The sequence below is a fragment of the Pteronotus mesoamericanus genome, unplaced genomic scaffold (assembly GCF_021234165.1).
Source record: "Pteronotus mesoamericanus isolate MK-2021 breed Mesoamerican mustached bat unplaced genomic scaffold, CSHL_Meso_final contig_24, whole genome shotgun sequence".
Taxonomy (NCBI): domain Eukaryota; kingdom Metazoa; phylum Chordata; class Mammalia; order Chiroptera; family Mormoopidae; genus Pteronotus; species Pteronotus mesoamericanus.
Window position 1 is genome coordinate 9,357,955 of NW_026555100.1, and position 24,262 is coordinate 9,382,216.

Consider the following 24,262-nt stretch of genomic DNA (forward strand, 5'->3'; position numbering starts at 1 on the left):
GACAAAGGCTGACCCTGCAACCAGAAGAACCTGGCACAGATCCATGAAGGCTGCATTTCCTGTCAAAGGGGCCCCCAGAGCCTGCACCTGGGCTGGTGGACAACATACCTGCCTGATTTGGGGGTGTAACAAAAAGATTAACCAGCACAAAGGGGCCCAAGGACAGGAAACCAATTTGCAGAACCACTGGAGTCAAGGTTCCAAAGACTCCCCCTTGGGAGCTGGAGAGACACCATGCAGGTTCCACCTTTACTAAGCAGCTAAAATTGGAAAACGAATCTCAAGCAGTGCTGCATAGCACGGTTTCACCCCAAGAAGCCAGTAAAGGACTTTGTGAATCTAATCAACAGATGAAAATTAAGACAGGTTAAATCTGGTGGATTTATAATACTTTAAGATTTGCTATAACCTCCAACCCAAACTCTCTAAAGAATAGGATTTAGTGAGAGTTTATCCCACCAACCACACAAGAGCTGTGAGAGACCACGCTTCCTCTCTCTGTCTGCGGAGCCCAGAGGCATCAGGACACAAGAGAGAGAGCACAGGCGCAGGAGGCAGCAACTGTGGTTTAATCCACCGGCACCACCTTAAGCACCTGGGTGACCTTGGCTAAGTCCACCTGCTGGGAGGACTTCCTGGAGCTGGGGTGGCTTGAGTGGCCACAGCAGCAGCCCTTGCCAGGGCCCCTTGCAGATGGTCCCTGGGTGCGCCTTGGCAACTCTGAACCAGCCTCCCTGGAATGAATTTTGCAGGCAGGTTTCTTGGACAAAGTGGCACAATAATGTCCACAATTAACAGGAAACGGCACATACAAATAAGTATTTCAATTATTGCACATTAAAACTGACATCCCTCTTGGTGCCGTATTTTTATATATTCTTTCAAGCACATGAAAAATCCTGTAAATTACAATTCTCAACACTTTTCAAAATGACTCTCCTCTCCTTTAACCCTTTCCCCTCAAACATTCCTTACATAAAACAATCTAACCTGTTTCTGAAGATTTTCTCCTCATCCCCTTACTATCTGACATCTGCCAGGAAGCTCTGAGTAAAATTCAATGCTCAGGACGGTATGTAATATCCAGCCTGTGGGAGATCTACTTCCTCTTCCCACCCCAAGTTTTTTATTAGTCCTGTGCGCCAGGGTTTTTATTGATTGATTGCTTGATTGATTTTTAGAGAGAAAGGAGGGGATTAGGGGAGAGAGAGACATCAATTTATTGTTCTCCTTATTTATGCATTTATTGGTTGCTTCTTGTGTGTGCCCTGACCAGGGATCCAACCCACAACCCTGGCGTACTGGGACAACGTTCTAACCAACTGAACTACCTGGCCAGGGCACCTGTATGTTTTCTAAGAAGCTCTCTTAAATCCTTGTGGACGTAGGCGTGTGTCAATGAAAAATGAACCAGACATCTCTCAGCTTCCCAGGTCCTTACCTTCTTGATCTGATCCTCCTTCAGCTTGGTGAAGTAAAATGCCATCAAGTGTACCGCAAACATTTTTCCCAAGTTTGGCTTCTCCTGAGATAGTCAGAGAGATCTGTGCACTGTTTATTCCGTCTCCAGAGTACTGCCCAGGTCTAATTCAGGCTAGAGGCCTCTGGGGAACTAGGTGCTACAGATTAAATACTTCCAGGCTGCTTAGTTCAATGATTAAACTTCGCCCCCTCTCACTGGTCCCTCCCTCCAGCACACTTGCTTGTCTAATAGGACACTCAGGATGGCAGCTGAGGGTTGGTGAAGGGGAGGCAGGGGATCCAGTGTTTGACGCTTTGAGACTCCTGTCTCAAAATCTCGTTACTAAGCAACACCCTCAAGCCAGTGCTCCACCAACCCCACTCAGGCGAGGAAAATCTTCTGAGAAGTTGGGTGTTAAACAATACGTACTTTCAACTAGTTAAGCTGCCCCACAAATGTCCACTCCCACCCTTTTCTCTTGAGCCCTTTTCTCCTCAACCCAGCGGTATAACTAAACGGCTCCTTGCTCTACTGTGGCACTATCTTAATTAAGAGTAAACGTTGCCCCAGGTCAGGGAGAGTTCAAGAATGTTGGAAAAAAATCCCTTCATTTGTGATAGATCAGATCTCTTAGCTAATAGTCCATGGTAATGGAATATAATCAATTAAGGTTTATCGATTCACAATGGTAAGCGAAAAAAATCTTAACTTCAAAGGTAGTGACCCAGAAAAAAAAAATAACGCAAGAGAAAGAATGATCTAAGGTCAACCAGTATTCACTGGGAAGCTGCTACTGGAGAGAAAAATTGAAGTTACAGATGTGCAACGTCGCATGCCACTGAGCCACTTGTTCTCACCTGGTTATCTTAGTCATCATACTCAATAAGAGAAAGGCCCAGAAAGGGGCCCAAGTGTGGGCACAATAGACCTTGCACTCTTCCCCAGCCATCGGTCAGCTAACAAAATCAGTAACAACAACAGTGTTAATAGCAGCTAACATGGGTGGAGCACTTACTAGTCCCATTTTTTAGATGAGAAAACTGAGGCCCAGAAAGGTTAAGTGACTCCCTGAGAACTGCAAAGCTTGTAAATGCTACAGCAAGGACTCAAACTCAGGGGTTCAATATCAGCGCTCAGCTCTTAACTAATACAGGGTCTGTCACAAACAATGCCCCTTTTTAATTACAAAAATCTTTTATTACAAAATCATAAGCATGTAATTCTGTAACACAGCAACATCACACTCAAGCATACCATATAACATTTTTGGTGAAGTGTTCAAATTAAAACTATAAATTATTACACCCATATTATTACCCTACCGTCAGACTCAAGCAGGCCTTACTTCTGCCAGATCCTACACATAATACTGCCTCTACTCTTTCTCTTTGCAATAAATGCTCATTTGATAACTATTAGCAGCAGCAGCATTCTGCTGGGTTATCACCAAGAATTCCAAGTACTAGGAAAACTAAGTACAGACAGATCACTTCAACAGGGTCTTCCCGGTGAGGGAAAAAGGCAACTGAAGTAGGCAGAGACAAATGTATTTGAAAAAATAAATAAATTTAAAAAAAAAAACAACAAAAAAAAGGCAACTGAAGGGATTCTTGACCTTATTTCCCAAATACTGATAAAATGCTTCCTAAAATTAGCAACTGACCAGGCGTTAATGAAGACCAGCGGGGCACCTCCACCTCACTCCTACACCACCACTTAATAGAAGGGAAAAGAAGAAACATGCTTTCCAGGTCAGCTTAGCAGCCTCAACTTCATTTACTTTGCTACTGCATAACCTTATTAATCAAAATAATTACAACTAATTGCCTGGTAAGAGAACCTTCGACAGCTGTCCCTCAAAAAGCCACTGATTCTCCAATCAGCGCTCTCCCTATCCGTTATGCGGATGAGCCACTGTATGTCTTGCTTAAGCTTGCAGTGCTTGATTAAAGTTACTCTAGATACTTTTCTAGATTGATATCTGAGAAATAAATTGTTTCCCAGATTGAGAAACCCAATCCTTCTCAGTCTGTTTACTCCTCAGACTATGAACTCTCTTTTAATTCCTTTACCTTGTCTATAATACGAGCAAACAAAGGTTAACCTCCAGTTGTTGCAACTATCCTGTTCCCAAATGTGTGGAATTACTGGTATTCTGAAGCAGGCGCACTAAGCTTGAGTCTATACAGGCTGAGAAAAACATACCGGGGCAGGTCACCTTGTCCACAAGTGATAATGGTCCTTGCCTTAATTCCTCCATTGAAAAAGTAACATCTGTGGAGCAGTATGGCACCAACTGCCATTGATTTATTCAACACAGGGATAACAGGTACTGTGGCCAGAGGAAAAAAGGAAACAAAGCCATAGCCAAAGTCTCTGCAATCCCACAGCTGCTTGTGCGCGCCAGATAGGCAGCCTTTGGAATCTTAATGAGGCAACCACCACCAGAGGATTTCCACCAGTCATTCCTTTTTTCCTAAGCAGGTCAGCATCTATGTTACGTAGGTCTCAGTTCTCCTACTAAGTCAGAGAGCTTATGATTACAAAGATCACACGCATTTGGAGTTATCTAGCTCAGCCGTCTCACTTTATAGAATAAAGACAAAAATTATTCGTTTACCATTTCTTGTCTGGTTATTTCAGTCCAAACCTTGGAATTTTTCACCCATTTTAAAGCTCCACGTAGCTGTTCAAGGATATCAGGGTGTAGGCATATCCTGGATTTTGCCTAAGACCTATTTCATGGCTGGCACTGCCAAGGGACATTTTAGGTAAAGTGCATTACCCATCTGCCCCAAACCTTCCTGACAGGAAGGGAAATGCTCTCCCCTCTATACCCATCTGTGTCCATACAGCTCTCCTTTTGGCATGCAAGGTCTAAAGAAGATACAATACTTGCCTTCCTGTAAATACTGAGCACGGTAAGAGGACTAGAAGTCTAATACCATTTACCTATTTATTTAGTAAACACTTGTATAGTGTTTACTAGGTGTTCTACAGTATTAATTCCCACAGCAACAGTCATTCTATTTTACAAGTGGAGAAACTAAGGCCCAGAGCCCAACTGGTACCTGGTGGAAGAGGTATTTCTCTGAGGGCGGTGTAGCCCCAAAGCCCATGCGCCGTCCCTGTGCTACACAGGCTCTCACTGACCTGGAAGCAAAGCACAGGGGAAACACAGAGCTCAGCTGGGACACCCGGCCCGAAGTCGGTAGCACAATGGCAAGCGCACAGGCCCTGGGCTCCACTTCTGCTCTGCCCTCACTGAAAAAGGCATCTCCACGTTCACATCTGCAAAAGGTTCATAGCTACCTCAGTGGTCGCTGAGAATTAAAGTAATAAATGAGGTCACATAAGGGGAGGTGTGTGGCCGCCATGGGCACACAAAGAGCATCTCTCTAAGCCTTCACCTGGCTAGGGACCCCTTATTAAAACCGCTATTTCAACTCATCCCATTTGGACCCTTAGGATAAGAAAATGCACGCAGCCCTTTCAGTGTATTCAGTAAAACAACACCATAAACCATAAGGAGGTACCAGTTTCATTTACTGGAATTACAGGAACAGTTAGGAATTTTATAAGTATTTTATTCCTGGTACTAAAGAAAACAGAGCTTAAATTTGGTCCCATATTCGTTTTAATGACAAGTCCAAAGTTAAGTAAGTTGTCCATAATATAAATCAGTCTGACCTGCTGGTATCCCACTTGCTGCAAAAGGATGAGAAAGACAGCGTCAGAAAGCAAAGTTCCATAAAAGAAAGTCACTGTAGAAACATCCAAATCCTGCCAGAAGTGAGGGTTACTATGGTATCTCCATGGGAGCAATCACAAATGAAGCAGAAATGTTAACTTCGGCAAGTTTCAAAAGAATCCTACTGATCCTTTTTTATAGGTTTATTCCTGACCCAAGACAGGGAATGCTCATGAGGAAATCAATTGCACATAATTATTTTCCTTATCTCAACTCTATTGCACATTAAGAGCTGTACTGGTTAAATACGTATCAAGGAAAGACAAGTCATACAAGGAAATGTGCTTTTAAAAATTTTCAGAGTAGTTACAATTACACAAAACAGCAAACTTCTAAAAGCAACTGAGACTTATGATTAAAGGTGGCATAAACCCACTAAGACAGATAAATTAAATAGTAATAGATAAGACATAATTTTGGAAGACAGAAAACAGAGAAGTACTGCCTTAGCAGAGGAAAAACTGAAACCCAGGTGCCTGCAGAGTGATTCTGCTGAGAAATGAGCAATGGTATTTGTAACTCCAGAAGGCTCAGGAATTGGAGGCCCAGGTACCTCTGAAAAGTGGAAGACAACACACAGAACCAAAAACAGGAGACTATCTAAAAGTCTAAATAAGAGAGTGAGGCCCCAGGTGCGCCCCTCAACCTAGAGCAATGAGTGACCACCTCCCCCCCCACCCCCTATCCCTACATACAGGGAAGAGACTGTTTATTCTCTGGAGAGACTGAACCCAACAGCCTCTGGACTTGGGGCTATTAGGCACCACGGAAAGTGGGAGCGAGGCGCAAGATTGAAAAAAGGGCCACGAAGTGAAAACTTCAGGCTGAACACTGAGACCCCAAACCACTTTTTTTCTATCTGGTTCTTTCCAACAAACATCTATCTGTACACATCCCTTTCCTCCCTCACTGGGCGGCACTAGAGGATCCATTTTTCCTCTGGTGAAATTAAATGGTCTCAGAGGAAAATGTAAACACCTGATATGGAAAAGACAATTACAGAAACTGTAAACAGATCGGTGGTTGCCAGGGGTTTGAGGGAAAGGGGGAAGGTTGAATATGTGAAGCACAGGGGTTTTAGGGCAGCGAAACTATTCTGTATGATGCTGTAACAGTGAATACATGGCACATTTGCCAAAACCCACAGAACTTGATAGCACAAAGAATAAACTTCAGCGTGTGAATTAAAAAGACTTACTTAAGAGATCAGGGATGTAATACAGACTGAAAAAAGAACCTAACTGTATTATAAATGTATGAAATTGCCTCACTGAAGAGGATGGGAAGATGCTGACCTAATAATTTTGGAAATGTGTGGAGTCAGCAAGACTAAAGGCAAAAGGAACTATACGTAGTGCTGCACCCTGGTTGATAAAACTGTTCCCTCCAGAAATACGGCTTTACGAATCTGCAACCACTATGCATGTATACTGGAACTGAACAATTAAGTGAATGGAGGGTGGATGGTAGGAGGTAGGTTTTTCACTGTTTGAATGGAAAGTTATATAGAAGCAAAGGGAAAGGCTAGAATGATCTATATTAATGGATTAGAGTTGAGAACAACAGTATAAACTGATGGTTAGCTTAATATAAATGTACATGTATTATACATACAATATTTGTAGATATATATACATATAAATATATTCACATACATGTATTTCCTTGCTGTCAGCTGAGAAACCCTAGAGTCAATGACACCCAGTAGCAATAAGCACACCTAGTGCCCAGACCTTGGTTTCTAATACCACTCTTAAAATAGGGTGGGGGGGGGACTCAGAGAAATGGCTGATTCTAGAGCTGGGACAGGGTATATCTACAAGATCACCTTGAAGAATCTTATTCTCTTAGTGCCAGAAAGTATGGAAATGCTAAAACAAACAAAAACATTTTACAGAAATTAGTTTTGAGCAGTTTAAACTCAGCAGCTAATAAGAAATACTAGAGTTGTCTTGTTATAATACAAGATATGATGCATTAAGTTGTTAAGGGAAGAACAGTTTTAGCCTAGGAAAACAAGCAAGATCAACTAAAGTTTTAAGATGAAGACAAGATTTAGAGTTGAAAGAATATGTGAAAATACATGAGTTCTAATATTACTAAAAATTAAGTAACAGGAGGCAGAATTGATAATTCAGCTGAAAATCACTTACGTGGATTTGTACTGTAGCTAAGCAAAAAGTCATAGTATATGAACCAGGTGGTAATAAAATTAAATTACTGTGCAGAATTTCAGAGACCAAGTCAGGAGAGGTTTTTATTCCATCATGTAAAGGTAGAGACTCTTCTAATGTATGCTGGGATAGAACAATTAAGTGAACGGAGGGTGGATGGTAGGAGGTAGGTTTTTCACTGTTTGAGTGGGAAGTTATATACGAGCAAGGGGAAAGGCTAGAATGAGAATCTACTTTACCAAGAACTGAGGATCTTCAGCTGTTAGAATGCCAGCATTCTCGTAAGAAGCAACAAAATCCTTACCTTCTTTCTCCCTCAATGCCATACTACTTTATACCTCTAAATCCTATGAGTCCCTTTCTTTACAAGGGTGTTTCTGAATCTGTTCAGATGTAGACATTACATTGTTTGTTACTTCTCTTATTTTCAAAATGAGAAAGGAACCATCAATAATAATAAAGCCTATGAAACTAAAACTATTATAATAGAGAAAATGAAAATTTCAATAGGTTGGACAACAAAGTTACAGAAATTGCCTAGAAAGTAGTATAAAAGTCATGAGTATAATTTCTAAATATTGATTGAACAACAAAAAGGAATAAATAGCTATATCAAAATGCAAATAGAGAAAAGGAGTGACTTAAGAAAACTAAATCCTCACCTGGTGTAATTAAGAAATCAGTAGCTAAAGTCTTAAGGTGATGACTCAGGAGACAGTAGAAGATGCTTTAGTCGATAAGGTAAATACTAGAAAAAAATAGCAAGAGTTGGAAACGTTTGTCTCTGGTTTTTAAAAAGGTGCATATATTCCCTTGACAAAAATCAATTTTTAAAAAATAACAAGCTTATTTGGCTTATGTATATAGATTAGAGATAAATTAATGTGCAGAAGTGTGGATCATGGCAGAGGTCTTACTCAAAAGCGAGCTGTTTTGAATTTATATTATGCATTACTTTGAATACTTATATGCAGAGGAAATTTTAGATAGAATGTGATCAACATCCATTCACTTATCAATTTTAAAAGGATAACAGTCAGTGATAAACATGTTAACAAAATGTAAATGTAGCTAAAAAGAAAGTAAGGTGATTTAGGAACATTTTAAGTTACATAAGAAATTTTTGTAAAAAATAATTTCAAAGTCCTAACAAGTGCCTGGGAAAAAATTTTCCAGCAGGGATGATCAAGTTCACTGCACTTCAGATAGGTCAGGTAGGCGGTTCCAAGCAGTCACTAGATTACAAGCCTTTCTCAAGCCTCCATAAGTACCAGGGGCTTAGCAAGGGTATGGGGTGCGTAAGGAGCACATTATACTGAATCTGTGGATAGATTCTAAGAGTGTAGCCTTAAAGCACCAAGTCCAAAATCACCTCCTCTACCAAAATACGCCAAAATTAGCTTCATAAAGTCAGTCTTCAAAGGTTGGTCCTACTTCAAGAACTTTTTTTTTCTCCTCTGGCATTTTTTTGCCCGTAAAGACAGCTATTGTTTATAATTTCTGTGTGGAACTGTCCCACTATGTTAAGTGACAGACTTAGATAATGACAACTCAAAAGCATGTTATAAATACTACTCTCTGTTCCAGCTTATATATTTTTATATCTTTGAAATAGAAAAGTAAAAGAACCTGATTCATTTATCATGTGCTTGTCTTCTGGCAAACCACAGCTTTTCTTTATATTCTAGTAGGTTTGTTCTGAGTTGGACACACAAAGAATGACTGCACCTTAATTACAGACTCCCAGTTCCAAGCCCTAAGAGACTTTGGTGACTTGTGATGAGTTTTGTGTATTTGTGATTCACAATAGACATTTTTCAAAAGACCCAATTTCATTTTGTAGAATTACACTCATCCACAAATAGAATGTACAAAACATTACAAGTCTTTGGTTATTATTCCTAACCGGTTACATACTAACCACATTTTATTAAATTACCCAGATCTATACCAACAGAATTAAGGTCAGCCTCTAAGTCTCAGTCCATGCCCCAAGTTGAGATACAGCTGAATCCAAAATAACCCAAAGAGGGCTTCAAAACCTGTAAGGAAACTACAAGAGAGAATTGCTTTAGAAAGGTTGAGAACATGTCCTTAGTGAAACATGCCTGGGCCTCGGCTGTACCAGCCCTCATAGAAGAGTTAACGACAGGTCAAGCTAGTTGCAGAGAAGGAAGACCAGGTTGTTTTCATAGTGATCTTTTAAGCACTCTGCAGAGCCACTCCAACTATATTTTTCCCTTTTTGTTTCACCAGATTCCATCTTTCTTCAGTCTCCTCTTGCACCAAACCAGAGCTCACCCTCCCCCACCAAGGGAAAGGTAAAAGGCAAACTATTTATACTCTTTATATTTCAGTGTTCAAGCAGCCCTTGCTTTACAGCATCCCTCACCTCCACTCCTCCGGAGACTTCACTAACTTGCAAAGACTGCAAGTGTCTTGCTTAAGTGTCTTCTGTGAATTACCAACTCTGACTCTCAAAATGGAGAAAGTGGGAGAATTAACGCTCTAAATAATGTGCCTCATCACTTAAATACAATAAGACAAAATCCATTACACTGTTTGTTCATGGGTATTTCTTGATACCATCTGGACAAGAATGGACCGTGTCTGTTATGGTGTAAGTGATGGGGAAGGCAACTTCTAGAAGCCGAAGTTGTCCAATGAGGAGTATCTAAAAAAATATGCCCTTGTGGGTATTTCACTACTGTTTACCCACAAGCAAGGGAGAAATACAGTCAGTGCCACCTGTTCAGCCTTTACTTCCACAAAGGCAAAAGTCAGAAGAATAAAGACTGTCATCTCAATTAAAAGAAACATCTGAAATCAGAGCTATGAAAGCAGCAGCCAAAAACAGATGACTAACTTGGCAAACTGGCTGTTCCTTGACCCCATTTCAACCAACTCAGTTTAATTCCTGGTCTAAAGTCAGCCTGTTTAGCAGGTGCTCAAGAAATTAGCGGAGTTCTTAGAATGACCTAAGAGGTCAATTCACAGCCCAGAATGAATCAAACCTTCAGGTTCATTTATAAAAAACTTCCTGTATACCAGGCACTATGCTGAATGGCACCTCATCATATTTAACCCCCGGACCAACTCTAAGTAGGCATTACTGTTTGTCTTCAGATGCAGAGACCAATCCCCAGAGAGGACAGGTCACTGAGCTGGTACTGACGAGAGAAGCTGAACTCAGGTCTATCCAACTCCAAAGCCTATGACCTTAACCTCCTTTTAGCATATCTCCAAAAGGGCTGAAAACTTTGTGGGACAAGTAGAAGCCACCATGCACCAGACCAGTGGGAAGACCACCCACTCTATCTAAAATAGCCCAATGCTACCACTTGTCATTCTCTTCCCTTATTCCACTTTATCACAGCAGTTATTCTGAAATTACATCCTTTCATTTAACAAAGATTGATTGTGCTTCTACTATATTTCTAGGCATTGCACATACAGCAGTGAACTAGACAAACAACAATCTCTACCCTCACATTGCTGACATTATTTAACTTACTCCTTATGTCTCCATATCAAAATCTCCATATAACATATCTTGTTTACTGCATATTTCCAGCATCTAGAACAGCTTTTTTGGTATGTGGGTACAATAGACAGCAATGTTTGTCAAAGAATCCCATGCATGACATCCTCAGCAATGGTGTAGAAAACTGGTCAAACAATTCACCAAACTGATTTTATTACCACACGCAGTTCCTTACAGTGCATTGTTTTAACACTATACTACAAATGGCTATTGTATAAACCTTTAAATAAAATCTTTAAGCCATTTCATATTTTTAAAATATAGAAACAAACCCAGTTTACTCATCTTTAAGAGTTCATTTTTCTGGGCAAAAAGAAGACCCAGTAAGAGACAGCTACAACACTATAAAGCAGTAAATGCAGGTGAGGGGCGAGAAAGGATTTTAAAATAGGTTTTTATTTGAAAAATAAAATGAACCTAATCTGAATCAGGTCCCTTCTTCTTTCTTCTTGCCCCTTTTGAGTAAGTCCCAGATTCCGTTCTTTCCTTGCCATGCTCAGTTCGGTGCGTCAGCCACTCTTTTTCTAGCTGTCTCAGCATGTCTGCAGTGAGGAGTCCTTGCTGCACCAATCTGGAAGCCAGGGATTGCCCCGTGGCATGGGGGCTGGGTGGCTCAGCAGCTTTACTCCCTACAGTTTTGGCAGTGCGCATCCTTCTTGCTTGGCTCTTTAACGGTCCTGACAAATGAGACTGGCTCTCTGCTGGTAAGTTATCCAAGTTCAACAGCTTATGTGTCTCTGAAATTTTAATCAGTTTGGTGATGTTGTGTACACCATCTTGGATAATGCCGTCTAGTTCTTTCTGGAGGTCTCGAACAAGGCTGGCATCTGGAAACATATCTATAAACCGATAGCTGGGAAAAAGACATATTGTTTGTAGCAAAAGCTCTTATCACAGTCAATTTCAATCACAGAACTACATCTTGACACCAATTAATTCCACGTTTTGTTTTTGCAAAATCTGTCCAATGTTTTTGCTCACCTTTTATTTCTGCCCCAATACACCTGAGCAATATATCATTATGAGTTTGGGTCGTCACTCCTACCTTAAGTGATTCCAACATGCTCCCCTCAGTGGGACACGCCCCTCTGAGAATCACTGAGCTAGAGCAGTACAGCACGTCCTCAATATCACTTTGTCTAACACTGTTTCATTATAACATTGATGAGATGCCACAGGAACTTAACTCTTGTTTTTATCAACTACCCTATGGTAAAATTGGTTTTGTTATATGTCCTTTCTCTTAAAGTTGTGGACCCTATCAATATGCTAATTGAGGATTTTTAATGTAATCTCTCAAATGTTAATATATAAATGAATCACCTGGGGATCTTGTTAAAATGCAGAATTTGAATAAGTCTGATATTCTCTATTTCTAACAAGCTTCCAGGTGACAGCAATGCTTTTGGTCCAGGAACCACGCTTGGAGTAGCAAGGGTCTAGTGGACCTTCTCACCTACCTATCTTAAGTAGAATCAATAAGGACTCAAGTCATTTCTGGAATGGGGATAAACCAGGCTCAACTGCCCTTATGGACAATAAACATAATAGAGAGCACTTTCCAAATATGTGCCTAATTAAAGAGAGCAAAAGACCATTCATAAAACCTTTGATTTTCCCTATTATTTAGAAAAATGAGAGCACACAGAGGAAAAATTTGATACCTTAGCCACAGGTAAAGATCCAAAACATCATGAACAGCTTCAAGATCCATGAGGTCTTTAATATTCTTAGGTGGAAGTAAAGGCCATTTAATGTATCGGCGTAACCATGCAAATGTCAAGGGCTCGTTCCTGCTATACTGCCTGGCAAACTGAGAGAAACAGGAAAAAGAGTTGAAAGAATCAGAAGTCACTTCAGTCTGTGATTAGGTAAAAAAGAAAGCACAATAAAATGTTAGCTGTGACTGTGTTTCAATAGGCAGGCTGGTTTTCTTCCTTCTTTATACTTTTCTGTAGAACATTTAATATTTTATAAAGGTAATTTTTTTTTAAGTGAGGGAATGACTTCCTTTTTTTATAAAACCACTGTCCTCAGAGGCAATCAATGGGACGGAGCTCTTTTAGAGTTTGGTAGTAACAGAGAGAAAGGAAAAATCTCTAGATTTCACATTCTAATCTTTAAGTAGAACATATATGCTACTGTTAAACCGTCCTTATTCCTTAGTAAAATGCTTCTGCTTCATTAGAGTAGCTTGAAGAATGGAATAAACAGGGTCAAGGCTCAAGCTCCATCCAGGTCAGTTTGCAGCACTTAAGACTTTCTTCCATTAACTTCAGCCTTATGCTAGCTACTTCTAACAAATGCCAGTTATAAGAATCACATATATATATTTTCTTATCTTTAGAGTATGTTTATTAAATCTGAGAACAGTGAAACAAGGAAGGGCTTAGGACAGAAGAAGCAACAAAGAAGCAGCAACAGAAGAGCCTTGGAGACAGGCTCAGGGGCTTAGCCGGGGACAAGATGCTGCTGCCCAGCACTCCCCTGGGTGCAAATCTCGTGGGGATCCTTAGAATATGAGATGCAAGCCTGAGAAGGGAGGAGGGGGAAAGCAAAAGGCATGGGCGTGCTTCCGGGAGGGGGAGCACGTGTGAGAAACATATTTTCTAGATAAATACCTGGACGTGGAAGACCTTTAAGACATAATAAGGGAAAAAGAAAATAGCGGGTTGCAGAATAAATCGTTATAACATGTATGGAAAAACACACCCACACAACAAAACTAGAATTTCTACATGTGCCAGTATTTCTCGGTAGGCAAATGCAACTGAATAGTTCTGCAAGGAAACACACACGCTGGTAATAGTTATGTCACAGGACTAAATTGAGGTAGCCCAATTTATCCCATCTGTAATGTTTTACTTTTGTGCAGAGAAAGGAGTTGTGTATTATTTATGTAATTTAAAAACAATTTTAAAATAAATTTAGAAACAGAATTGCTAAAAGCTGAGCTAATATACAGAACATTAAGGTCCATATAAGAGATGGCAGCAAAAAAAAAACTGTGAGTCAGAAGGAGACTCAAAACGGAGGCCTTTGGGGTTAGTCCAGTGGTGGTGAGGGCACTTCAAGCAGAGCAACAGGGAGAGCAGGGGTCCAGAGAGGTGAGGACACGGCTTCCACTTGCCTTCCCTGGGCCCCTTGTTTTGGTGAAGCCTGTGCTCCTCAGAAATCAGCTATTTGCATCCCTACTTAAATGAGTTAAAAGAAAAGGGACCAGGTGATGGCCAGGTGGCTCCATTGGTTGGAGCACTGTCCCATGCATCAGAAGGTTGTGGGTTCGATCCCCAGCTGGGGCGCGTCTGGGAAGCAACCAATCAATGTTCCTCTCTCACACTGATTTCTCTCTCTCTCTCTCTCTCTCTCTCTTTACGATGTATAAACATAGCCTAGGGTGAGGATTAAAAAAAAAAAAAAATCAGCTACCTCTGTGTTAAAAAAAAAAAGAAAAAAAGGAAAGGAACTGGAACCCTGGCACCAAACTCATTCAAAACAGCAATCCCTGGCTCAGTGCCTTACGGTTAAGAAAACTGATTACTATTGGCACTACCAAACCCCTGGTCCCCCGCCCTTCCAAAAATACTACCCAACACCATTAACGAAAAAGTGTGCCGTCAGGCAAGGACCCCTCCTTTCCTTGAAAAAAACTGTATTTAATTATTTTTGTTTTCGTTTCTTCACAAAGGCTACTGTGTAAGCCCAAATACAAAGCAAGGGTTCTCCTTTCCCCAAAAAATTACTTGTAAGAAAAAGAGAATCACTTTCTATTTAAGTTCTTACACAGTATCTCATATTACAGGATATTCTCTGATTGTTTTGAGTAACACAGTACTGTTTGGGAGAAAAATACCTCAACCTGAAAAAACTCAAAATATCCTAAAGATAAAGGCTTACCTGTAACAGTGAAGAGCAGACAAAAGGCTGCTTCTTGTTGATAGGAGCTGTGCAGAAAACATACCTCACTCGCAGACTTAATGGAATATGCTGGATCAACTCTGCAGAAAATTTGAAATCATCCATATTGCAGACAAAGTACTGCCCATCAACTTGTGAAAAGTCTACAAAAATGTCCTGGGGGAGAAAAAGATATATTAAATTACTGGACTACCTAACTGGACATGAATAAAGTACTCAGATCTACAAAAGGAAAATCTTTTTAACTGATGACAGACTTCTAGAAAGGCATGCTCTATACACTGCCCTCTTGACCTAAAATAAAATACTCAGACAAAAGTCCCAGAAGATTTCAAAAGTTTTCACTTTCAACATAAACTTCATAAACAGCAGCTTCACAAAAACAGACTATCCATTCAAGGCTATGAGGTTACTAGTAATTACCTAACACATCAACATTTTATTTATGTTTTTATTTTTTTAATTCTTATTTATTTGAGAATTTTTATGAGTTTATTTCAGCCAAAACTGATGACAGCTGCAAGGAAGATCTCAAATCCTCCCATTTTTTATTTTTCAATTACAGTTTTCATCCAATATTCTATCAGTTTCAGGTGTACAACCCAGTGATTAGACATTTATATAACTTACATAGTGATCACCCCAGTAAAACTAATATCCATCTGACAGCATACACAGTTATTGTAATATTACTGACTACATGCCCTATGCTGTACTTTACATCCCTATAACTACCAATTTGTTCTTCTTAATCCCTTCATCTTTTTCACCCATTCCCTCCAAACCCCCTCCCATCTAGCAAACATCAAAATGTTCTCTGTATCTATGGGTCTGTTTCTGTTCTGCTTGTTCATTTTATTTTGATTTTTTGATTCCACATATAAGTGAAATAGTAACGCATTTGTCTTTCTTTGTCTTACTTCACTCAGCACAACACACCCTCTAGGTCCATCCATGTTGTTGCAGATGGCAAGATTTCGTTCTTTTTTATAGCTTACTTATATTTCATTGTATGTAACACCAGTCACCTATTGGTGGACACTTAGAATCAAAGGACAGATAAAAATCCTCCCAGACAAGAAAAAACTAAAGGAGTTCATCACCACCAAACCAGGATTACAAGAAATGTTGAAGGGTCAAAGAGGAGGAAGAGGAAAAGAGGAAGAAGAGGAATGATAAAAGTATAAATAATAAAATGGCAATAAATACATATCTATCAACAACTACTTTAAACGCAAATAAATTAAATGCTCCAATCAAAAGACACATGGTGACTAGATGGATAAGAAAACAAGACTCTTACATATGCTGTCTACAAGAGACTCACTTCAGATTGAAAGACACACACAGACTGAAAGGGATAGAAAAAGATATTTCATAATAATGGAAACGAACAAACAAAAAGCTGCGGTAGCGATACTTGTACCAAATAGACTTTAAAACAAAGGCTATAATGAGAGACAAAAAAGGACCCAGCAATTCCACTTTAGGATATTTATGTGAAGAAACCCAAAACACTAAGTTGAAAAGACAAGCATATTACATACATTGATTATAGAATTGTTTATAATAGCCAACATATCAACATCTTTAGAAAAGAAATTTAAAAGTGATTTTCCACTTACAATGAGATTAGAAAGTGTTGTATCAGGGAGATGGTAGGCAAACATTTCAATCTGTTCAGCGGTTGGATGAAGGCCAGCTGCCTTTAGTAAAAGATAAAGAACAACCATAAGCTCATTTTTAAAAAAAGAACAGGTTTTCCTAAGTTAATTCAAGATGAAGTCCTACATAAAAATTTGGGTGAAATGCTGAAAAGCATCACTTTCAATTTATTACCAATTAGGAAAGCTAATAAGATGATTTAGTAAAACTAACCAATTATACCTGCTGACTAATTAGTCAATCTTTTACTCACATTTTAGTTATGTTTCTAAAACCTATGATGGTCTAACAGAGTACCAAAATGCTTTCATTTTTGTTTCAGTTCTCTCCATTGAACAAAAATGAACAAGGAAAGCCCAGATGCTTCCACCAGGATATTAAAACTGACATGCAGCCCTGGCTGGTGTGGCTCATTGGGCTGAGTGCTGGCCTGTGAACCAAAGGGTCACTGGTTAATTCAAGATAAAGTCCTACAGAAGTTAATTTGATTCCCAGTCAGGGCACATGCCTGGGTTGCAGGCCAGGTCCCCAGTAGGGGGTACAAAAGAGGCAACCACACACTGATGTTTCTCCATCCCTTCCCCTCTCTCTAAATATAAATAAATAAAATCTTTAAAAAAAAAAAACAAACAAACCTGACACACATACGTACATAAGTACATGAAAAAATGTCTACACTGGAGGTCAGTTATCTCTTTAACTATATATTGCAGTGTTAAGAAATGCCTACAGGTTAAGTATAAGCCAGAAAAAAGAGAAAGAAAGGGGACAGGGAAGAGGAAAGGAGGGCGGTATGAGTCATGGTCAGAGGAAGAATATGAGCACAAGAAATGAGGTGCACAGGAGGGAAACGATATGTCATTCATTATCAACTGCACTCTTAACAAAAGCTACAGAAATTATTTCACCCTCAGCTTTCCTCCAGGAATTTTTCCTTGCATTATCTCATTTATATTCCCCCTTTACCTAGGGTCACTGAAAAACAAGAAGAGCCACATTTAGTAAATTTTCCAGGAACCTTTAAATTTTAACAGTTAGTTTGTTTGAAATATGTACACTTTTGCCTCATTAACTACACTAAACAAAATTTTAACTTTGTCCTTACTGGCTCCAAGAGGTACTGCTTAGTGCTGTTATTGTCCCTAACTCAAGGGTTTCTTCCTCATTCAAGCCTCTGGCAACTTTTCAGTCTGCTTACACGGCTGTGTGCCCACCTAAGGCAACTGTGCCCTTACCCCCACCTGCTGCTAGATTATTGGAAGAACTAAAGAAAAACCAGGTTCACTAAACTTGTTCAATCTGGATCTTTCACTTGCACACCATTCATGACCAAGGGATCTCTACTCCTCTCCAAAGCAATAAAGTAGGGCTTTCCTGACATAATTTCCATGGCATAAAATTTTCATTTTTTATTTTCAGGTGCCTGAGGCAAGAGTCTGGAAGAAGGGTGAAGAAGGGAATGACTGTCCTCCAGAGAGAAGTAATTAACATGGTACACTTTACCCTTATAGGATCCACAGGCCTATTCAAAATTTCCTTCAATAAACGGAGGTCTTCTCGATACATTGTTGTAACCTCTCCTTCTTTATATTTCGAACTGAATCTACCAGCTCTGCCAGCAATCTGCAAGGCTTGAGAAGTGGTGATTGGTTCTATTTCTCTTTCTCCCTTTTCATTGATACTGGGCTTTATAAGGGAATAAAAAATAATTCTTCTTATGCTCCTGAAATAGAAATAGAAGTGATCTCACAGATGAAAAACTCCTTATTCATTTGGGTCACTGCAGAAGTGCTTACTCGATCCTAGTTTAGGCCTATGTGCTATCTTGCCTGCTGTTTTCAAAATAAGTAAAAAGTTAGTTGGTAATTCTTTGTCTTCCCTTAAATGGTATATTTCAACAACCACGTAAATTTACTAAAATTCATCAATCTGTATTTTTGCAATAGGTGAACTATAAATAACATGTAAATTATACCTCAATAAGGCTACTGAAAATAACTTTTAAACAAATAAACCACATAAAGGGTTCTCAGGCTGCTTTTCAAAGTTGACTGCTATTGCCCTGGCTGGTGTGATCAGTTGGTTGGAGCATCGTCCCATAAACCAAAAGGCTGCAGGTTCACATGCCTCGGTTATGGGCTGTGTTCCCAGGTGGGGCACATATAAGAGGCAACCAATGTTTCTCTCTCAAACACGGATGATTCTCTCCCTCTCCATCTTTCCCCCCTCTCTAAATCAGTAGGAATGCTGTCTGGTGAGGATTTAAAAACAAAAGTTAGGTGCTATTAACAGCTTTGGATAGGTTTTTTGATTCATTCCCAAAGAGGAATAGCTAGGCTTAATGTTATTACCCCTATGGATAATGGCTAACCCTACATGCACAGTAGGCACTCACAATTTCTTGACTGAGAAACTAAAAATCAAGTAAGGTAATATAACCGGACAGCAGTGATAGGGAGCACCAAAGTACTAGTGCTATGTGATATTTTCTTTTCACTCCCTTAACAGGTGTAAGCGAGATACGTCACAGCTCTATACATAGGATAATACCCATTCTCCTAAATCAAAGTGTTGGGTAACTCTAATGCCAACTAGAAATTTTTTAATTGCCATCAAACCAACTGAACGTCCATAATTATTAAAAACAAATCACTTACAAATTAAGTCCCATGCCAATTGCATCTGTAGCAACCAGGATTTTGCAGGGATCATCAGGATCATTAAACTTTTTTGCTTGAGCAAGTTTGGTTCCTAAAATAAGAAGGTGATGTTAAATCAGTGTTCTCAATCTTTTACTGTATCACATAAGTATATCTTGGAAATCCTCACCTTATACTTCACATTTTTATGGATAAAACTCTTACTGTTTCAAACTTATTTCTTAGTATCCTCAAAGAGCCACTTATCCTTTATTTCCACGCCTTTAAATATCCCTATATATAGCAACACAATCCCACACCACACTAGACGTATCATTTCTGAGGACATGTAGTACCAAATTTCAGGACTACAATTTGAAGAATATTACCACGTTCACATTTTAATGACATTTTTATAAGAAAATGATCAGCTCAACATTTAAAATAGTCTAATAATAGCAGCAAATAGGAAGTGCTTGAAATAATTAAAATACTTCTAGCCCTACGAAGATGAACTAAAGAAACATTTTTATATGACCTATAACAAATTACTAATATATCAAGCATCTTAATTCAGTATTTTTTACAGTTTTCTATACATATCTCAACATGAATGGCAAAAATATTTCATATTCTGTCATGATGAAAGCCAGTAATTACCAGGAGGAAGACTGCCATATATAACAGCTGATTCCAATCCCCGAATTTCAATCTGTCGACTCACAAAATAAATATCATTCTTGCTAAAACAGACAATGCAGTCCCCAGGTCGAAGGTTGTCTAAAGATTCTAGTGCGTGATCCAACACACTGATGGGTGTAAGCCGCTTATAGTTTCGAACCTTTAATAAAGACATGATATTGTAACATAACACACCTAACTCAATTTCAATTTGCAAACATTCAAGAGTAGTTAAAAGCTGACAAGTTCCAACGTTTCTCAAGGAGAAATACAGAAAAACACTTTTTTAATATTATAATAAAATTACCATCAGTTCTCAATGCTAACTCTAAGTTAATAAAATGTTAGACAATGTTCCATCAATTTTCAAAGCACTTTCATATACACTTGATTTTCATGGCAACTTAGTAAGATAAGAAGGGTAATTCACTGTTATTTCCATTTTATAGAAGAGTAAACTAGAGCCCAGTAAAAGATTAGGTGTGAAGAGAATTTTTCCAGTTCTAGCCTTATATGGTTTTCCTAAGAACACAGAGCTAATAGTAGCAAAGCCAAGACTAAAACCCAGAATTTCTTCTATTACATTCCACCATCTCTCCCTGAAAGCTGAGCACAAAACTGAATGAACAAATTTTTAAATATTTCTTCCTCTTAGCACAGACCTCAGGTAAAGAAAATGAAAAGTAGGATTAAAAGAAAACCAGTTACTTCCTACTGCAAGAATTTGGGAAAGGGATACTAACTATCTCTAATAATTGGCTATATATATCTCAAAGGCCCCAACTGAGACTTTAAAAACCACAAACTTTTGCTGAGCCTGAAACCTCCAACACTCCTAATGTATTTAATTCTAAAGAGACCTGCTAAAACTCCAGAAGGTTTTGTCAAGAGAATATGAAGAGTCTCCTGTGCTTCTGGGAGACTTAGGGTGTGATGGACACTCTGTCAGAACTTCAAATATGAGGTTCAACCAAATATGTACGAGGAACTGAAGCTTTCTTCTTAGTGAAGTTCTGATTTTGCCACTCCCTGAGGCCTATAAAGCCACTGTCCAGATACTCTAACTATCTCAATGCCATCCTGAGAACCAAGCATAAAATCTAGTACCTCCACTTCCTCCCCAGTCGTGTACAAAAGCTCAGTAACCAGGTCAATAGCAGCAGCTTCGCCACACAAATGGACCTCATCAGCACACAGTCCTGTTGAATGCAAAATCACAATGAAAAAAAATTTTAAAGACATAAAATTAAATATGCAACACTTTACATAGCAAAGATATTTAGGTTTGTTACCTACTGCCTTACAATTTTACCAAATGTTTTCATAAATATTATCTCAGTTTCAAACCTCAAAACAACAAAGATGAACTCCATTTTTCTAGATCTCAAGGCTTTTAAATCAATTTGGCCAAGGTTCTGAGTCTACTAGAGGGCAATCCCAGCCAGGACTAGAACCTGGCATCTTATGATTACTCCTGAACATTAGTCCCATACTTGTGCTTTTCACATGAGCCTCCATGGAATCACTGATGCTGGTGGCTGGAGGGTAGAAGGAACTCCAGGCTCCTTACCCCTTAGCAGATCCATTTTCATCTATTTTACATTAAGGCTTCAATGAATACTCTTTGAAGAAAGAGTTCAGCTATTTGTTTTTAAATTTGAAAACACCTGCCCTACAACATGCAGATAAAAAATTCACTCCAAAATCAAGCAGTAGAAACATTTACTCATGTTCATGGACTTCAAGAATTCCACTTCCTGGAAGCTATCCTAAAGAAATAATAAAATAAATAAATAAAAAGCTCTGGCCAGAAAGATTTTTACTGCAGTATTACTAATAATAGGGGGAAATATTCAATTCTGAGGGAAAAACTATAGTACAGCTCCTCAATGGAGAATATTGTACCAATATTAGGATGTGGTACAAAAAAAGGTCTAAAAAAACAGAACTGAAAAAACCAAGATACAAAATTATACAGTCACAAAACTGGCGTGAAACACCAAAATCTTAATAGTGGTTGTTGTAAATATGACCGAGTTGAACATTTTAATTTTACTTAAATGGTTATGCTAATTTTGTAATAGTAAAAACGAACTTTTCATTGTTAAAATAATATTTGGAAAATACAACTAACATCTAGCTGACTTACTCGTTTGATTTATATCAGAGAGAAAGAACCTACCTGGCTCTGCTTGGCACTGCCAAGCAGATAAACGCATCTCAGTGCAATGTCACAAAGCACAGGTTTTACAGCATTGAGATCACTAACCTAGAAGTGCTCTGGTCCAGGCCCATCCTCTGGCTGGGTCTTTAATCATTTGAATTTCATCAATCACAGCCACTTCATCTTAAAATAAAAAGTTATCATGAGCACTATGAGCTACTTAAATAATGTAATAAACATCACAACGCCAAAATTCAAGCTTTCATCATCAGCAGAGTCATTATCATCGATCACTAAGCGCTTCTTTTCTGGCAGTCTTGTTCTAAGTGCTTTACAATTATAATTCCTTTACTACTCCCAACAAATGTAAGAGCAAAGTCATCATCATCTTCATTTTACAGAATAAAGAGAGACCCAGAGACATTAAGTCATTGGCCCAAAAACACAGTATGCGCAATTAAGTGTAAGAACAAAAAACTGAAATTCCAACCCAGGCCATCTGGCTCCACGGACCGGACTCTTACCCACTCTACTGCACTGCGTCCCAAATTAAGCAGGTTCATTTGGTCTGTTTCCTGCAATCTCAGGGGTGGCCTGGAGAAACTGCACTGTAAGCACTAACACACCTGCACAGCAGTAAAAGAAAAAAGTCTCTATGTTTCCAGGAACCGGGAGTAGATAGCCTTGCAGTGAATGAAGCGTCTCTACCACAGGAACCCAGGCAGGTGCAAGGAGCAGACAGCAGAGTGGAAGTGTGATTCCCTGAGCTCCAGCTACACTCATTCTTAGGATTTTAAACTCATCACTATGGTAAAAATTAGTGCCTCATTTTATTTTCTAACGCCAAAATCACTCCAACCACATTTTCTTTAAGTCACATAAATTATATTTTTATTTCCCTCCCAACATACCAAGGAGTAAAGAGCACATTAAATTTTTTAAAAAGTTAATATGTTCACAGTGACATTTAGGAAACTAAGTTAATTCTACACTGAAAAACAATTAGATTGAAAATTATTTATCACATCTGGGTATATACAAATAAAATTAGAAAAGACGAAGTAGAAGAGGGAATTCTGATTTATAAACTTCTATGCTGTCTGAATTTTTACCATGCACTACTTTTATAATGAATTAAAAAAAAACCTATCCATTTACTCAGAAAGTTAACATTAAAATAAAAAAAGCAACTACTAAATAGTACATAATGTGCTAATACATAATAGTACATAATATATAATCCCTATTTTATAATCTACACACCCACAATGGATATACAATACAAACATGAACAGAAAAAAAATCTGAAAACTATACACAACAGGGTTACACTTGTCGATTCTGAATGGGTAGGATTGGGAGATTATGTACTTTTTTTGCCTCTTTGCATTTATTTTTATTTTTTTATATGAAGATATAATTGCTTACGTAATAAGAAAAACTTGATTTTCTTTTCTTTTTTTTTAGTAGGCAGGGACAATTTAATGTGGGCATAAAGACGTTCATGTATCTCTCAAAGTCATTATAGCGCAGCGAGTGTTATAGCCTTATGGGGCCAGTGCGATACAGATACTCCAGGGAAGACTGAATATCCCAATAACACCCTATTTAAGGGGCCAGGGGCAAGGGAATACATTTTACCACAACTTCTGTCAAAACAAGTTAAGATCACAAATGAAAGAAGGCATCATTCTCATATGTTTTTCCCTCACAGCACTTAAATTACAGTAAGTTTTTAAAGACACTTGTAATTAACTCTATGCTCTGTGAGGGCACAGACGGTGTCTGTTTCATTTACTCGGCTTCCCTAAGAGAAAAATCACTTCCACAGAGTTTCTAAAAAACACTAATTTTCATTTAAAATATTCTCAGAATGACTTAAATGGTTCACTGCAGTGCTGTATATAATAGTGAAAGACTTTAAACAACTTAAATATCCTTTAATGGGGGAATGTATAATTCTTGTCATAAAAAGGAATATTATATAACACAGAGGAGGAACTGAATTGTCTGGCATCAGGGTGAGAGCTGGGGGGAGGGAGCAGCTTTCCCCCAAACAGAAGTGCTGGCAGAGGCCATTGTTCCTCTTCTGAGCCCTCTCCACACAGAGCTGGCAGGTGGCCTCCATATCTGAGTCTCCAACAACCTGGCCAGCCCTGTTTGCCCCAACATGGCGATTCCCTGAGACCCTGCCCCATCCAACTTGCAGGCCCACCCAAGCCTTCCCAGTGCCTTTTCCATACAAATGGCCTCTCTCTCCTCAT

At 38.9% G+C, this 24,262-nt stretch overlaps 2 protein-coding genes across 2 annotated transcripts in view; both read right to left on the bottom strand.

The window, feature by feature from the left end:
- The window catches only part of HKDC1 (hexokinase domain containing 1), a 40,591-nt gene extending 39,087 nt beyond the window's left edge, over window positions 1-1,504 (bottom strand). The window contains exon 1 of the mRNA XM_054572428.1: window positions 1,442-1,504. Coding sequence (XP_054428403.1) covers window positions 1,442-1,504 — 63 coding nt within the window. The remainder of the gene's footprint in view (window positions 1-1,441) is intronic.
- A 9,548-nt stretch (window positions 1,505-11,052) lies between these two features.
- Window positions 11,053-24,262, bottom strand: part of SUPV3L1 (Suv3 like RNA helicase) — a 30,154-nt gene continuing 16,944 nt past the window's right edge. The window contains exons 7-15 of the mRNA XM_054572684.1: window positions 22,104-22,181; window positions 20,942-21,033; window positions 19,814-19,994; window positions 19,172-19,265; window positions 18,018-18,237; window positions 16,475-16,555; window positions 14,829-15,005; window positions 12,596-12,744; window positions 11,053-11,784 (exon numbers count right to left, since the gene is read on the bottom strand). Of these exons, the coding sequence (XP_054428659.1) occupies window positions 11,349-11,784; window positions 12,596-12,744; window positions 14,829-15,005; window positions 16,475-16,555; window positions 18,018-18,237; window positions 19,172-19,265; window positions 19,814-19,994; window positions 20,942-21,033; window positions 22,104-22,181 (1,508 nt within the window). The 3' untranslated portion in view covers window positions 11,053-11,348. The remainder of the gene's footprint in view (window positions 11,785-12,595; window positions 12,745-14,828; window positions 15,006-16,474; window positions 16,556-18,017; window positions 18,238-19,171; window positions 19,266-19,813; window positions 19,995-20,941; window positions 21,034-22,103; window positions 22,182-24,262) is intronic.